General features: G+C 39.9%; 1 protein-coding gene across 2 annotated transcripts; it reads right to left on the bottom strand.

The window, feature by feature from the left end:
• Positions 1-2,093: 2,093 nt before the first annotated feature.
• CRELD2 (cysteine rich with EGF like domains 2) lies at positions 2,094-15,878 on the bottom strand. Of its 2 annotated transcripts, XM_049814257.1 has the most exons (10): positions 15,639-15,878; positions 14,425-14,507; positions 13,392-13,502; positions 10,306-10,397; positions 9,111-9,287; positions 7,801-7,899; positions 6,076-6,153; positions 5,182-5,277; positions 4,232-4,372; positions 2,094-2,661 (listed from the first exon to the last, which is right to left on the bottom strand). In XM_049814257.1, exons 1-10 carry the CDS (start codon positions 15,789-15,791, stop codon positions 2,603-2,605), a joined length of 1,089 nt encoding a protein of 362 aa, XP_049670214.1. In that variant the 5' UTR covers positions 15,792-15,878; the 3' UTR covers positions 2,094-2,602. The 2 variants fall into 2 exon arrangements, with proteins under 2 accessions (XP_049670214.1, XP_049670215.1); XM_049814258.1 differs by lacking the exon at positions 7,801-7,899.
• Between the last annotated feature and the right edge of the window lie 86 nt (positions 15,879-15,964).

Below are 15,964 nucleotides of genomic sequence, written 5' to 3'. Positions count from 1 at the left end.
TGAATTTACCTTTCTGGACCCCTGACTTATCAATGCAGAGCAATAGGTGCTAATAATTGGGGGCTGGGGAGCGAGAGGATTGAGGAAAAAAGATATTAGTGACTCCTAATACCCAGGTACCACATGCATATGTTTCCTAGGGAACAACACTCTGATGGTTCTACTATGGTAATGGAAAGCTGAAAACATTCTCTGGAACTGAACAACAGTTTGGTTATATCAGACTACTCTCATTACTTTTGCAGGGCAGGCTAGGAAGAATTTCTCCTCTCTACCACCAGAGAAAAAACAAATTCTTGAAGTTTTTGGTTTTCATTACATCATACCAGAGTTGAGCTTAACTAAGTCCAATTTAGTTAGGGCTTTTTCTCCAGAGCTTGGCAGGGGGAGGAAATGGAAAGCAAATGCTTCCACAATGTAATTAAGAACCTCATCAGGTATCTCCCCAGAGTCCCAAATAACCTGAAGGGAACTTAGAATAGCAAGTTCTTCTTCATATGAGGAAGCATTATTTCAGTCTTGAAACATTAATAGAAGAGTTTGTACTGGAGAGACAATTCCCTTGAGTATGGGTTGATGGTAGTTTCTAAACAGAACTGACATTTCATATTACTATTAACAAGGATCATTCAGACAATCATCTGGAACACCTGGGAGCACAGTGTCAATGAATGAGCAACAAAGACAAGCTACATTCCTGTAAGATCCTTAAGGCCTAATATCACTGTAACTAGCTACACCTGTACTAAAAAACTCTAAAGATCCTTGAGTTGTGTTCTGTGTGCTCCCCAAACTGCCTACTTTTTCCTCCTTTTAATTTGGCACTTATTAAATACAACACCTACCCTACAACTTAACTTGAAAGATACATGGCATACAGGCCTGTCTCTGGCAATTACAGCTGAGAAAGCACTCAAGTTTTCATTCTCAGGCTGGCAAATTAAGAAAAATCTAGATATAATAGCTGAAAGTAACTTAAAGAATACTTAAAGATACTTTAATACCATTGGGTATTTAAACTACAGCACACAAGATCAGCTTAGACAGCTTTTAACATAAGAATCCAACAGAATCCTTTTTTGTACAATATTCACATAAACATGTATTGCACATACAATCCTACATGCACTGTTCACAAACTGAACTGTGACTTAGTCTGAACAAAGAAGTCTTCAGAAGTATACAGGTGTCCGGCCTTCACTGCTCAACAGGTCAGTCCTATTCATACCCCTTTTATTTCCACTTACTTCAGGGTACTGTTTATAACTTCTTATAGCCAAGCCTCAGCTGTGCTCTTTTCAGTTGTATTCTGTAATCCCTCTTTATGCCCCCTGTATCCACCACTGCAATGTATTCCAAACTTCACTCACTTTCATCAGAGCTTTAAATACTGTACCTGGATGGTCCTTAGCTTATTTACAGCTGTGATGGTCCTGCAAAATACATCAATTTTAGCTCTTATACTTGCCTTCAAGCTTAAGGGCAAGACATAGGAAGTTATGTCTATGCTATGCTTATTAGCTTTCCCTCTGAAATGGCATAAGAGACAACAAGATAAATTGATTGTAGTATGCTTGCTCTGAAAAAGACAGAAGCTGTTACATGCAGCAGTAGACTGTAGTGAAAGTCAGGTACTCATCAATTCTAGAGAGTAGTCGTGTAACAACTCTGAGCCACTGAGTACAGGTGGTAGCCATACTTACTTTTCATCACTGTATAAACTAGCTTACATACTTAATGCAAGTATCTGAAAGAAAGACTTGTCTACTTTTGGAAATTTGTTTAAGTTTGACATAATTCTTCCTTTAGAAGAAAGTGTGTGTGGAGGGATTTTGTTGGGGTTTTCTCCGCCCCCTCCCCCCGCCCCTAGATTCCAGCACAACTGAGTGCTGGAATTCAATGCTGAACTGAAATACAGTGCTTACAAGGTTCCGGGGTTTTGTGGGTTGTTTGGTTTTGTTTGCCTTTTTTTTTTTGTTGGTTTTTTTTCTGGTTGGATTTTTTCCTTTTTCTTTTTTTTTTCCACTGCCTAAATGAAAACCAGACATGACAACACAGTAAGGTATAAACATCTTAAAAATTTTTAAGGCACATTCCAACAAAATAAACTTTTATTGAATGCAGTATTAGGCATTCTATTTTGTTTAAGGGAACAGTGCTTCCCCCCAAAGAGATTCCCTTTGACAATTTCTAAAAGCTGTATTTCAGTTACAGAAATATTTCTTATGTCAAGAAACACCAAACTTCAGTCTATATTTTTCTTGAATTATGAAGTGCAACTAAGTCCTTCCAAATGATGATAGTTTTCAGTAGGCACTAGAATGAGAAACCTGCAAATTGTTTACAGTTGCTGGGTACAATGTTATGTTAATTCAAATTTTATACTAACCCATCTAGAGTGTTTTTCTTGAAGAATTATATAAAAAGTGGCATTTAAGAGTAAAGAAATGCAGCTTAAAGAGCAGTTTATCACCATTTAAAAAAAAAAATCTTAATGGCAACCTGCATATTTAATACCATTTCCACAGTATGTCAGCTAGCAGAGACTTAGTCCAATAATTTAAAACTTTAGATAGGAATGTCTTTTGGTTCTGAATGCAGATCATAAGTCGTCATGTCCAGTAGGTGAAGGCTCAGTTGTTTCACTCTCTACTTCCTCTCCTGTGAAATTAAGTAACATAATTAGAATACGAATGTATTATTAATTATACCATATAATTTTTGACAATAGGAATTTTTTAAAGAGAAACCCAAATCAACGTCTGTATCAAGACCAGAGAAGCAATAAAGCCATAGAGAAGAGCTACTTGCACCATCCTTCTAGTCTAAGCTTGTAAATTTTTTTTCCCCTAGATGCAAACAAAACATTTCAAATAAACTGGTATGATATTGTTAGTGGAAGAAAAAAGCACACAGCTATTTCTAGTCTAAGCTTTTGTTTTCAGCTATTCACAGTGAACTTTCTCCTTTCCACATGACCTGTCAGAAGAAATTCTGGTATTTGAAAACAAAAAGCACATATTACTCAGAATTATTTTCTATAGTGCAAAGTGCTCGGTTCAGATGTTAAAACAGCCTTTTAAAAAAGCACAGCAATTTTATTATATTGGTAAAAGCACTGATCTAAGAAAAAAGCTAAGCCAATTTGTCAACTTTTCCTTTTGTTTTTATTCTCATAGAATGTCAGACCACATTAAAAAAACATAGTAACTAATATCCTGAGTATCAGCACAGGAAAAAGTACATAACTGATTTTACAGGACTACTAACAGCGCGTACTGAGAGTATAAGGTCTGAACTGAATGGCCTTGAGTAGCAATACTACATAGATCTTTACAACTTATGATGAAAGAGCAGTCAGGGGACAAGGGGATGGGGGGATGGAAACAACAACAAAAAAAAAACCCACCAAAAACACCAAAACAAGATAAGTAGTAGAAAGAAAATAAAGGTATGAAATTGACTGTCTCGCCTATTCTCTGACAACCTTCATCTGTCTCACCTATTTTCCTACAACCTTTATTGCAAAATAATCCTGTCTTTCACTTTGGAATTGGAAGAAAAGCCTAATGGATTAATGAAACACTAATGAATGTAATTCTGTCCATAATATTTCATACATCCTAGAGCAAATTACACCTGAATTTTCTGACTGAAGGTATAGTTTAAGTCAAGCTAAACAGTTTCCTACTACTGAAAGATAGATACCTTCTCCATATTCACCTTCACACCAGCTCTAGCACTTTTGTGATCAGAAAATAAATAAATTCAGCTCACTCATCCAGCAAAAAAAATTCTGCTTAATTTTCTGAGACTTCAGTGAGTTGAAGCAGCTTGCATGCGATCAGATAAACCCTTAAGTCATTATAATTAATGATAAAGGAAAAAAAGTGGGGAGGAGGAAGAGCTCCTTTTTATGATAGCAGTAATTTGCTAGTTCACTTTATATAATGAAGCCAGACAGTTAAGTGACTTACAAACACAACCTTGAGTAAAGCAAAAAAAATATCAACACAAGAACAGGATGTTTAAAAAAATCCACTGTCTTTAAGCAAGAAAACATGCATGCCAGAATGTAGACTACACCACAAACTACTTGACACAGACCACAGCTGTAGGAACATGAGAAATTATACAGAAGAGTTTACAAGTGACTAGACCCTTAGGCAGAAATACATCTCCAAATTGTCTATATATTTAAAAAAAAATTGTCATTGAAAAAGCCATTTACCTGGTTTTAGAATCTGAATACATGTTCCATCCTTGTCTTCAAACCCTTCTGAACATACACACTTGTAACTACCTGAAGTATTAACACAGTCTTGATTCTCTTTCATGCAGACCTTCTCAGGAAGGTTACATTCATCTATATCTGGAGATAGGATAGGGAAAGGAAGAGTCCACTGCTGTTATTTTGTTACAAAACTTACTTGTGCTCAGTCATATAAACAAAATTCTATTCAACTATAAAAAACACCAAAGAGCAGAATGCTGCTGCAACAGATTTTTCGGTTAAAATAATCTGTTACAGTTCTTCATGATTTAGACTGTGTTTCAAATTTATTCAGATAGTACTTTTTTTATGTTTTACAGGCCCCTATGTGGGAAAATGAATTAAGCAATGGCACTTGTCTTAACCTACTGAAGACTTCCCACAATCATTTTCTAATGATACCAAAGCACAACTAAAGGGAAGGGAGCCTGTAAATACTACATCATCATAGTTAATAGCTACTTAAGATCATGTGTACCTTCTGCTCTACCCCACAGAGAAACTCTAATTTCACTCTTTTTACTATCATTTCACATGTTATAATTCACTATGAATTAGTATCATTTGAACTTGGACATTATTGATTAAAAGAAAGATAACAGAATGCACATTACATTCCTGCCTTTCTGTTACAAAATGAATACAGATGGACACTTCTAATGAAGTGGTAGATAACTGACAATAAACTCATGTATCTGTTTCCAGAACCCGCTATAAAATACTTTGTTCCTTTTGTAGGAGTGTTTCACCTTTAAGCCTTGTCATGTATATTAACCCAATAATATAATGGAAGTTATAAAGAAAGTCTCTGCTGCTACTACGAGAACAACTGGGTTCATTTTGATAGGCTGGAAAACCGAAGAGTGAGCTAACTGGTGCTCTAACCATGTGTTGTTAAATCCACCAACCTGTACACTTTTCATCTTCCTTCATGTATCCAGATGCGCAGGTCTTACACTTGTCAGAACCTTCCCCTGTGCAACCTACACAGCTGGTATCACATGCTAAAGATAAAATATTTCAAGCATAAAAATTCATGTATCTGAGGTTTTAAGCACCACCCTTTAAATCAGTCAGTTTACCCACACAAGAAAACATAGAATCCTAAAATGGTTTGGGTTGGAAGGGACCTTAAAGATCACTTAGTTCCAGCCCCCCGTGCCATGGGCAGGGACACCTTCTACTAGACCAGGTTGCTCAAAGCCCCATCCAACCTGACCTTGAACACTTCCAGCGATGGACCATCCACAGCCTCTCTGGGCAACCTGTCCCAGTGCCTCACCAGCCTCACAGTGAAGAACTTCCTCCTTACATCTCACCTAAATCTACCCTCTTCCAGTTTACAGCCATTACCCCTTGTCCTATCACTACACTCCTGGTTAAAGCGTCCTTCCCCAGCTTTCTTAAAAGCCCCCTTTAGGTACTGGAAGGCTGCTGTAAGGTCTCCCTGGAGCCTTCTCTTCTCCAGGCTGAGCAACCCCAACTCTCTCAGGTGTCCTCATAGGGGATGTGCTCCAGCCCCCTGATCATCTTTGTGGCTCTCCTCTGGACTCACTCCAACAGGTCCATGTCTATTTTGTACTGAGGACCCCAGAACTGAATGCAGTACTCCAGGTGGGGTCTCACGAGAGTAGAGTAGAAATAACCATAAATCTCTTGTTTTCCTCACAGGATAGGTCTAAAGCCTCATACCCAGTCAGGACTGGACCACATAGTACTAAATGGCTGGTATCACACCCTTTCTAGCATTACCTCTAGCATTAGATTAGACGATAAAGTAGAACAGCAGATTAAAAATAAACCTTTGCATGAGAAAGATCCATCTGTGTTCAAACAATACTGGTGATCTTTGCAAGGAGAAGCAGCACACTCATCTAAATCTGAAAGATAAAAAGTGACAAGTTACCTAAAATAGTAGTAATGATTAAATAGACAGCTTAATACTTGAATGCTATGCTTTGGGATCTTGTTAAGAACTGGCCCACAGAAGCTATAAACTTAAACTGACTGCATTGAGATTAATTTTACAGTAAGTTCAGGATCAGATATGCAACCTTAGACATAAAAGTAACATACTGTTTTGTTCAGCTTAAACTTAACATTAACAAATCAGAACTGATCCTCAGAAAATGTTTTGTGATGACAATAACAGACATATCAGAAATTCAGGAGTTCAAATTAAATAAAAATTCCAGAATACCTGCTGTCCTTGTCACTTTCAAGTGAATGTTTTGCAAGCATTTATGTTTTTTATGTAAATATCATAACAAATAAGCAGACTACTCTTCTGGAATACTGTTGATTTCTCTACTCGTATATTACCAAGCTATAGAACTTTTTAAAGTATTAAAAAAGTTACACAAATGCACACACATATACTGCTTCGTTTTCTACACAAAGCAAACTGGAGAAAGCCAAGTTATGGTTAAGACCAGCCAAGCTGAAAACCAGTTCTACCTGGGAAGTTAAAACATGCTAGTCTTTTGATTTCAAGGAAAGGGCACAACAGTACTCAACTAAAAATTCAGACAGAGAAAGCCTATTTCAGTGCCCTTGCTGTCTATCTGATCCTGTTGCTGCAGACATCATTCCTACTGATTACTCAAATTAATTTATACTTCATCAGTTGCAATGATTATTTGGAAGAAAACAGCTGTACAGAAGACAACACTGGTGGATCTAAAAGAAGCTCTTGAAGCATTCAACAGTTGCCTACGCAGGTATCGCAGGAGCTGTAATTCAAATCCTAGTTCTCAGGAGCACTTTCAAAAAGAAGCAGTGTTCACATAATTTCTAAGATACTGTTTCCAGACATTAAAGGGTCTTTAACGGGTCAAATTCGACCAGTTAAACAGAATGTGCTACTCTCCCCCTAGTGTATTCCTGCTTTGGGAGTATTTTTAGTATTTGGGATATTCCTTAAGTGTTTCATACATATTTCCTCATAAACCAAGAGAAATGCTAAGCTAGAAATAGGTAAGAAATTAATGGAAGCACTGAGCTTGATGCCTCCTGGTATTTCTTTCCAATAATAGGAAAAGTTAGTATGCCTCGCTTCTAGTGAAATGTTTGAACTCTATTAGGGTTGAGCATTTATAAACATACAGTAATGTTAAAACAATTGTGCAATTACTAAAAAACATGTAGATAAGCTGACAGGAATCTTCCAGTAGTTGACAAAAATCATTTGAATAAAGAGCAGGGTAATGTTTAGCACTCAAATAAACACAAAAAAATATATCTTAAAAGGAACACAACACTTGCTGCTACCTGTATTCCACTAGACTAAAAAGATTCACAGTGAACAGTTTGATAAAGACAACTATAATCACCAAGCAATCAGTGGGGAGGAAATACTGCTTGCCTGCAATATGAAACAAGTAAGGAAGGCAGACTACATACAAACTATAGAAATCTAAACTGAAAGAACAGTTCCATAAATACAATAAAACTCAATGTGATGTCATCTAATCTCACTAGCCAACGTTGCTACAGAACCTGTTTGAAGTCTACCAAGCATTACTCACCCACACAAGCTGCTGCTTCATTTTTAATCCAGCCTTCTTTACAGTCTTGGCAGTCCTTGTTACTTGAACCAGTACAAGTTTTACAGGCAGCATGGCAGGCTGAGATAAGAGAAAACTACAGTCTGAGCTTTGTTGGGAGACTCCAAGACAAGTTTCGTCACACAAATTCTCAAAGAAAAATCTTATTTAAGATTCATTGAAAACTATTGTATTTTAGTAGCTTGAGCCTCCCATTCACAAGATTAGATCTTGACTTTATGGAGGTATCATTTACAAAAATGCAGCTCTATCCTACAAAACCAAAACTCCTACAAAACCCAGGAAGCCAAACCTGGCAATTACAGTCATCTGCACCACTAAAACAGTGCCATGAAATTCTAGTGACTAGAAGTGGTGGGTCCAATTTCCAAAATATTTGGGAAGAGGAGATCAATAAGGTAAACTTTGCTCAGCCACTCAGGGTTGGGACAACAGTTTAAACACGAGGCTCAGCACTCCCACCTAACGAATCCTTAAACTACTTCATTTGCAACCAGCTACAAGAGCGAAGTGTGAAGTGATATTAGTCTGAAGAACTTCACAAGTGTTTATATATGCATATATAAGCAGCATGTTATATATTGTAATATAAAACACATCATATAGAAGAATTACTACACAGCCAGATAAAAAACCCAACCTAGATCATGTTGAAAACCAATTTTATTAGATCCTACGGTCAGGATTTAGCTGCTGCAGAATCTCACCCAAGATGTAAAAAAAGATGAAAATCTGACCAACTGGAAAAGTTTATTCCTATGACCTGACTTTGTTTCAAAATTAAGCTTAGACGTACGTAACTGGAATCTATGTAGTCTACAGTACAGATCAGCTGTTTCCACACCCATTTACTCCAGTTAAGCTTATCTGAGACATGAGAAAAACCTAGCTTTCAACATAGTCCACTGTGCAGCAATTTCAGCTCGTTTTTTGTACAGTACTTGGGGGTGGTAGGAGGGAGGTGACGTGGGGGCAAAGCTCGATCTTCCCTCATGCCTCCCTCACGACATAAATGAATTCGGCTTCTTAATTTAAAGCAGGAAAAAAAAATAATAAAAAAAAAAAAAATCAAGGGCAGTCTGGAAGGATGACATCGCAAAACGTTACAATTCCACCAAACTGACTGACGTGTCATTAATAGTTAAAGCTGAGTGACCAAACTGTAACTATTTTTTGTTTTTACATTTGTCACTTTAAATTGTTTCTAGTTTTGTTTACAAAAACTGAAAAAGGAAGACAAAGATCTAAGCATGTGCCAAAGACTTTGTTACCTGTACAAACAGAATGCGTCTCATTTCTCAAGGTACTGAAGTAACCATTAGAACAGTCCAAACAAAAATCTCCTGTATACTCCTTGTTACAGCTACATGAGCCATCTCCACCTCGGGTACCGTCACCATCACAGTGGCCATTTCCATGGCAAGGTCTTTCCGATCCACCACGACAAGCTAAAAAGGATCAAAAATACTTTTCAATCAAATGTTAAAGGGAATAACTTCCTATTTTCAGCCATGAGCACCTGAATTTTCAGCACCACTTCACGTAGAGTAAAATGTAAAAAAAGAAAAAAAAAGTCATACTAAACCAGTATATAATTTCCAAAATCTTTTTTCCCTTGAGAGTAACCAAAAGGCTTGCAACAAGGAATGCTCTGTAATATATTCAAGTGTAAGAGTTACTCAAAATCTCCAGGAAAGTTCAGTTATAAATTTAATTTCGGGTAAAGACCATGGCTTAGAATTTTATCTGTTTTCTTAGCTTTCTGGCTAAAGTTGGTGTCTTTATTTATTCTTGATTTCTGAGAATGCTCATACTGCAGTTGGAAAAACCCCACTAGCAATCATTTAGATCAATACTGGGAATTGGCACTTATATTGTTAACAATTTAAAGAGGCCAAAGCTGATCTCTAACAAGGTACAAGGTTTTATAGATTTATAAATTATACTTCAGGGGCCAAAATACCTTTTTTATCACTTTTGCATCAAAGACCTTACTTTCATCCAGTTGTCTCCTACCTACTTTTATCCAATTTCTGCCATTGCCTTTTTAACCAATCCTCAGTTTTTAATTTCTTCATTTAATCCCCAACAGCGTTTTGGCCGTTTTACTCTTGAAACTGTTGTCTACATAGCTTCTGAAAGGCCACCTAAACAATAGACTTGATGTCACAGGGAGCCTTTAAACATGGGTCAGATGTAGATGCGAACATCAGATCAGATGGATTCTGCACATGTAAGTACCCTTGACAGCTTTGTACATTACTTCACGCCCGGAAGACTTCTCTTCAGGCAGGATGCTCGCAAGGCAGCTACCTAACTATCAGGCAATGGGTAGGTACATACTACCCAGCAGCTGGTGTCTCACGGAAAATATCATACTTCATGTATTTGTCCATGTTATGAAAGACTGAAACAAACAGGTAAAAAGAACGTATCTGCTACTGTATTTTTCAAAAGAAAAATTACCAAGGCAATCTGGTCCGTAAGTTCCAGCAGGGCAGCAAACTTCTATTGTTTCTATGCAAAACCACTTAAACAAATCAGGATACTTCTTCTTTCTGTATATGAAAGACATTAATTTATCAATAAAAAGAACGAAAAGTCTTTAAAAGCCAACTCACACAACTGAACCTGCACAATGCAGCAGAGAAATCTGTTGCACGTGACAGATTAGAAACGTATTTTGTTCTGAAGACGATCTTATTTCAGGAATCAATTTTTAGAAGTCCTCCAACTTGAGATTAATACCTTTTAAACTACCATACTATTAAAAGACTCTACTCAAATTTTATAAATTATATTTATGAAAAATGTGAAATAAGAGCAAACAATAAAATCAATTCATCTTGATACATACACACTTTTTTTTTTTAAAAAAAAACCTTATTTTTAGGGAAGGTTTATATATAGTTTAGTTGGTCTTATTTACGTCTTTCTCTTAAACATAACTGCTGTGTCTTTATCTCAACTATGCAGAAGATAACCCAGGACAGATACTAACATTTCCTCAAGTTATTGCCAACTTGACAATAGGGTGCCTGTTACAATTGCTCCTCTTTTTTAGCATAAATCAAGTATTATTTTAGAAGGATTTTTTTTACTGTTAAGAAGGTACTTATGTGCTGCTCTAGTAGTAGCATACACCCCCAATTACCAATGAAATCGCTAGATACTATTTTGCAAGCAAGCAAGAGGACTACTACAGTTCTGAATGACAATTCACAGATCTCAGTATCACAGTGATGCTTAAGTCTCAAAAACTTCAGTAAAGGCTTAGATATTCTGTAGCCTGACAGAAGTATTCAGCAACTCCTGAGGCATGTACAGCTTCTCTTTCTAAACTATTATGTCTGATCATACTGACTCCAAGGCTCAGGCCCTGAAAAGTAAATTTACTGAGTACCCCATGTAATGTAACAACTTACAAAAAAAGATCCAAGGTATTCATGGACAAAGAACCTGTCTTTGGAAACAACCACAGAAACTGAATGACATTTGGACATCACACGTTAAAGGACAGAAGGCAAAGTTAATCAATTGCACTCAAAATGTCTATTAAATACAGAAACTTTCCAAAACCCAATGTATTTTATGAATAGTTTTGATTATCTTAGGAAGTCTACTTTGTCAAAATCTCTAGTTTAAGACCCATTTCTTTCAGTTCTGCAAATTTAAGACTCTGGGTTGCATAGCTCGCCCTTCTGGAAGGCATGGTCTATGAGGAGCAGCTGAGGACTTTGGGCTTGTTTAGTTTGGAGAAAAGGAGGCTACAGGGCAACCTCCTTGCTCTCTACAGCTTCTTGAGGAGGGGAAGTGGAGAGGGATGTGCTGAGGTCTTCTCCCTGGGATCCAGTGACAGAATGTGTGGGAACAGTTCAAAGCTGCACCAGGGGAGGTTCAGACTGGACATTAGGAAGCATTTCTTTACCAAGAGGGTGGTCAAACACTGGAACAGGCTTCCTAGAGCGGTGGTCGATGCCCCAAGCCTGTCAGTGTTTGAGAGGCATTTGGACAATGCCCTTAATAACATGCTTTAACTCTTGGTCAGTCCTCAATTGGTCAGGCAGTTGGACTAGGTAATTGTTGTAGGTCCCTTCTAACTGAAATATTCTATTCTATGCCATACTATTCTATTCCATTCAAATGGCATGCTAATGTATTCATGCTCCTGTATAGTTAGGTAAAAGCATAAAGTAATAAGTCATTAAGAGCAAAGTGGGTTATCAAAAATCCTTATCCAGTTATAAAATGTTACAATGGTAGTTCACCCCATTGTATTCTAGCTGATTGAGAGTGCTGACAGTCTAAAGTAGTAAAAAAAAGAAAATACTTAGAAGAAACATGATTTGGAATTAATAAAAAGATCCGAAGAGATTTAAATGCTACAATGCCATCCTTGCATTAACTATATTTTATAATGGTATATGAAAAGCTTAGTTATAACAGAAATCACAGGCTAGCTTATAAGGCAGATAGAAAAGCCAGCTGCTATACTACCATCCTCAAGAGATCCAACTTCTACATTTATTATTTATCAACGATTTTTTTGATTGCCAGGAGAACAAAATAACGTTTCAGGAAAAGAAAGCCAACTAAAAACCCACAAGAACCAAAGAGTCCCTTGCAGTTTTATGACAAAGGAAAACAAAAAAGGTAACAAACCTCAAAGTTTTCCAATGTTAGTTTGCCTCAACACCCCACTGGTAACTGAGCAAACAGTATATGAGAAGCCAGACTGGATGCTTTGGTGCAACACTACCAGAATTGACAATAAAAAAGAACACAGTAACAGCACCACATGCTGTTAAAAGTCAGCCTGAACCCAGCTGTACCCAATGGCAACTCTTGAAGGATAATGAAGAATTACCCTGTCCTGGTTTCAGCTGGGATAGAGTTAATTTTATTTCTAGTAGTTGGTATAGCATTACATTTTGGATTTAGCAGAAGAATGTTGATAACACGCTGATGTTTTCAGTTGTTGCTAAGTAGTGTTTAGTCTAAAGTCAAGGATTTTTCAGCTTCTGATGCCCAGCCAGCAAGAAGGCTGGAGGGGCACAAGAAGCTGGGAGGGGACACAGCCAGGGCAGCTGACCCAAAGTGGCCAAAGGGGTATTCCATACCATGTGACATCACATCTAGTATAGGAACTGGGGGCAGTTGGCCTGGTGGGGGGTGGGGATCGCTGCTCAGGAACAAACTGGGCATCAGTCAGCGAGTGGTGAGCAATTGCATTGTGTATCACTTGTTTTGTATATTCTGATTCTTTTATTATTCCTATTATTGTCATTTTATTACTGTCGTTATTTTTACTATTTTCTTCCTTTCTCTCCTTTTAAACTGTTTCTACCTCAACCCACAGGTTTTTCTCTCCCCCATCCCACTTTGGGGGCAGGAAGTGAGTGAGCGGCTGCATGGTGCTTAGTTGCTGGCTGGGGTTAAAACCATGACATACCCATACTGCTATTGCTCAGGCACAAGATTTAACATTAGTAGTTCATCCTCTTAGATAACTTATCCACACCAAGATCTCCACAAAAAAATTCGATACTTACAGTTTGAACCACCATTTCTCTATATGTTCTTCATGCTCTTCTACCATGTTGTTACATTCAAAGTTACTACTGTCGCAGAGATTCTCTATGATCTCTACAAGACGAATTTCACTACAAGCAGAGAAGGAAAGCTGTAATTTAAACATTTGACACCGCTCAAGACATGACAGAGAAGCTAGACTTCAGCCTAGAATACTTTATCAGTTTACACTGTGTTCTGAATTAGTTCCAAAACAAAACAAATATCAGAATAAAGCACTAATGAATATTACTTCAAACCAAAAAAAACAAAGGGAACGATGATCACAAGAATGACTTTTGCTTGCTTGCACTTATGATGTCTGCAGACTGTAGGTTTGATAGATTTTTAGCTTCCCAGCAAATTTTTAGTGCACTATTTTTCTCCTAAATTCAACAATAAATTTCATGTATTGTTAATACTTGACACAAGCTCACAGTAACTGAGGTTCAGAAATCCCACCCTTACATCTCAATGCTCCAACTAAGACTAAAAAGTGAATTTGAAATTTGGAAGAAAGATACCAGATCACTTTGCTCAGTAATCAAACATATATACAAAAGAGTACAGTAATCTGCATCTCTTCTAGTTTTTTGTCTGGCACTGAAATAGCAATGACTCCAGGGATGAGATACTGCTTTAATTCTAAAACAAGTGTTACAGTACTCTACACCTTTTATGACTACCAATTAACTGTTGACCATTATTTAAAGATGGCCACTTTAGGACTTTAACGAGTAAATAGAAAAAAAAAATACTATGACCAATGATGGTATTAACTTTGTGGTTTTTTTCCAGAAACAAGACAAATAAAGGCATCAATAAGGAGTTTCAGTCTTTACTGTACTCTTTACAGTGTAATGTTACATTTTAATCAATAAGAATTCAAGGCTTAGACACATGAAACGTTAGCTACAACATTCAGTATTTACATTCCGGCCAAACACTGGTACGGTGAAGTTACACACAGTAGACATTAAACTTCGCCCAATGAAAAGTACCGAGACAGCTTACCTGGACTCATACTTTGACAGCGTCTTCTCTTCCCAGGCAGTGTTTCCACCACCAAAGTTCTTTTTAGCTGTATCTGCTAATCCCTACAAATGAAAAGTACCAGGAGAATGTAAATTACATAAGGTTTGTTTCTAACAAAGATTAAGGGCAATGCTCCTATGAAAATTGTGAAAGGCGCCATGCAGAAACTTCAGTAAAGCTCTGAAGCTGCTGATCAAATTGCTAAGCGAAAGAAACAGCTAGTGACAACGTGAAAAGTGATAAAGTGTAGGTTACAGGATAACACGACTTGATTTTCCCAACGCCCAAACAAGGCCCTGTTACAGTCTTCTTTTTTGTCAAACACCATACACGTATGAAACCTCACAGCCACCTCCTTCAGGTCCTCAGGAACTTCATTAATCACTTTAACGGGACCTCTGCTTCATCCAGTTTGGACGGTACTTGGCCCAGTCTTCACCGTGTCGCAACCTAAACGCACAACCATACAACAGGACCGTTCACCGTGATCGGCACACCTTCCCCGGCCGAACACCTACCCAAATCGTGCCTTGCAAGAGACCTCCGCAGTGAAAGCCATCGGCCAAGCCAGGTACAAAGAGTATTAAGCACCTGTCACAAGCCGAAGCGGCCCCTCGCTGCCTAAATTTACCGCGCCACCACGCAGGGCTGTCGCAAGCGGCAACAGACACGGCGTTTTGGAGGACGACGTCGTCCGCCAGCACTCGCTCACGGCGCCGGGCACGCTACAGCCGCTCTCGTCGCTCCGAAGCGCCAGCCCTCCTCGGACAGCAAAGCCGGGGGGGCAGCCGCTCCGGGACCCACCGGCCGAGGGACCACCGCCGCTGCCGAAGCCGGCAGCAAAGCCCCCGCCGCGCCCCAGCCGGACCAGACGCCGTCCGTAAGGCGGCGTCCGACCCGGGTGGGGGGACGGCGGCTTCAGCAGCCGCGGGGCGGAGAGCCGGCCTGCCACCGGGGCCGCGGAGCCGCACCGCGCCGGGAGCTGCCGCCGCCTTCTCCGGCGGGCCCGCCACCCCTAACCGGCCCGGAGCCCGGCGGCCACCCCTCGGAGCGGCCTGCGCCGCCACCGCCACCGCACCTCGGGCCGCCCGACAGGACCCCGCGGCTGGCTCCCGGCCGGGCAGGCCCCCGCCTGCCGCCCCCACCCCACCCCCGCGGGGCCGCCCCGCGGCCCCCCCGGTCCCGTCGCCCACCTGGTTGAACCTGTCCGCGATGCCCCGGCAGGTGGAGCACGCCAGGCGCCGCCGCTCGCCGGCGCCCACGGCGGGCGGCAGCGTCAACAGGGCAGCGCAGAGCGCCACGGCCAGCGGCGCCCGGCCCGGGCGACGCGCGGGGCCGGGCCCCATGGCGAGGGCACGGGGAGCGCCGGGCAGACGGAGCGGGGCCGCCCCAGCCGCGGCAGCCAGCCCGCCTCAGCGACGGCGGCGCGCTCGGCTCGGCTCGCCCCGCCCCGGTCCCCGCAGCAACCGGCCCGCGAGCTCCATTCAGATTTCCGCGTCAGCCCCACGCACGCTCCGGC

Source organism: Accipiter gentilis, chromosome 11 (genome assembly GCF_929443795.1).
Source record: "Accipiter gentilis chromosome 11, bAccGen1.1, whole genome shotgun sequence".
Taxonomy (NCBI): Eukaryota; Metazoa; Chordata; class Aves; order Accipitriformes; family Accipitridae; genus Astur; species Astur gentilis.
This window is presented reverse-complemented; position numbering and strand designations above follow the sequence as displayed.

Bases quoted from the DNA above. Each gene is read 5' to 3' on its own strand.
- CRELD2 (XM_049814257.1), bottom strand. From the start codon at position 15,791: ATGGGGCCCGGCCCCGCGCGTCGCCCGGGCCGGGCGCCGCTGGCCGTG. The intron at 6,154-7,800 runs GTGAGTAATGCT...TTTATCTTTCAG, and splicing joins TGAAGCAGCAGCTTGTGTGG to ATTTAGATGAGTGTGCTGCT. The intron at 2,662-4,231 runs GTAAATGGCTTT...TTAATTTCACAG, and splicing joins TATTCAGATTCTAAAACCAG to GAGAGGAAGTAGAGAGTGAA.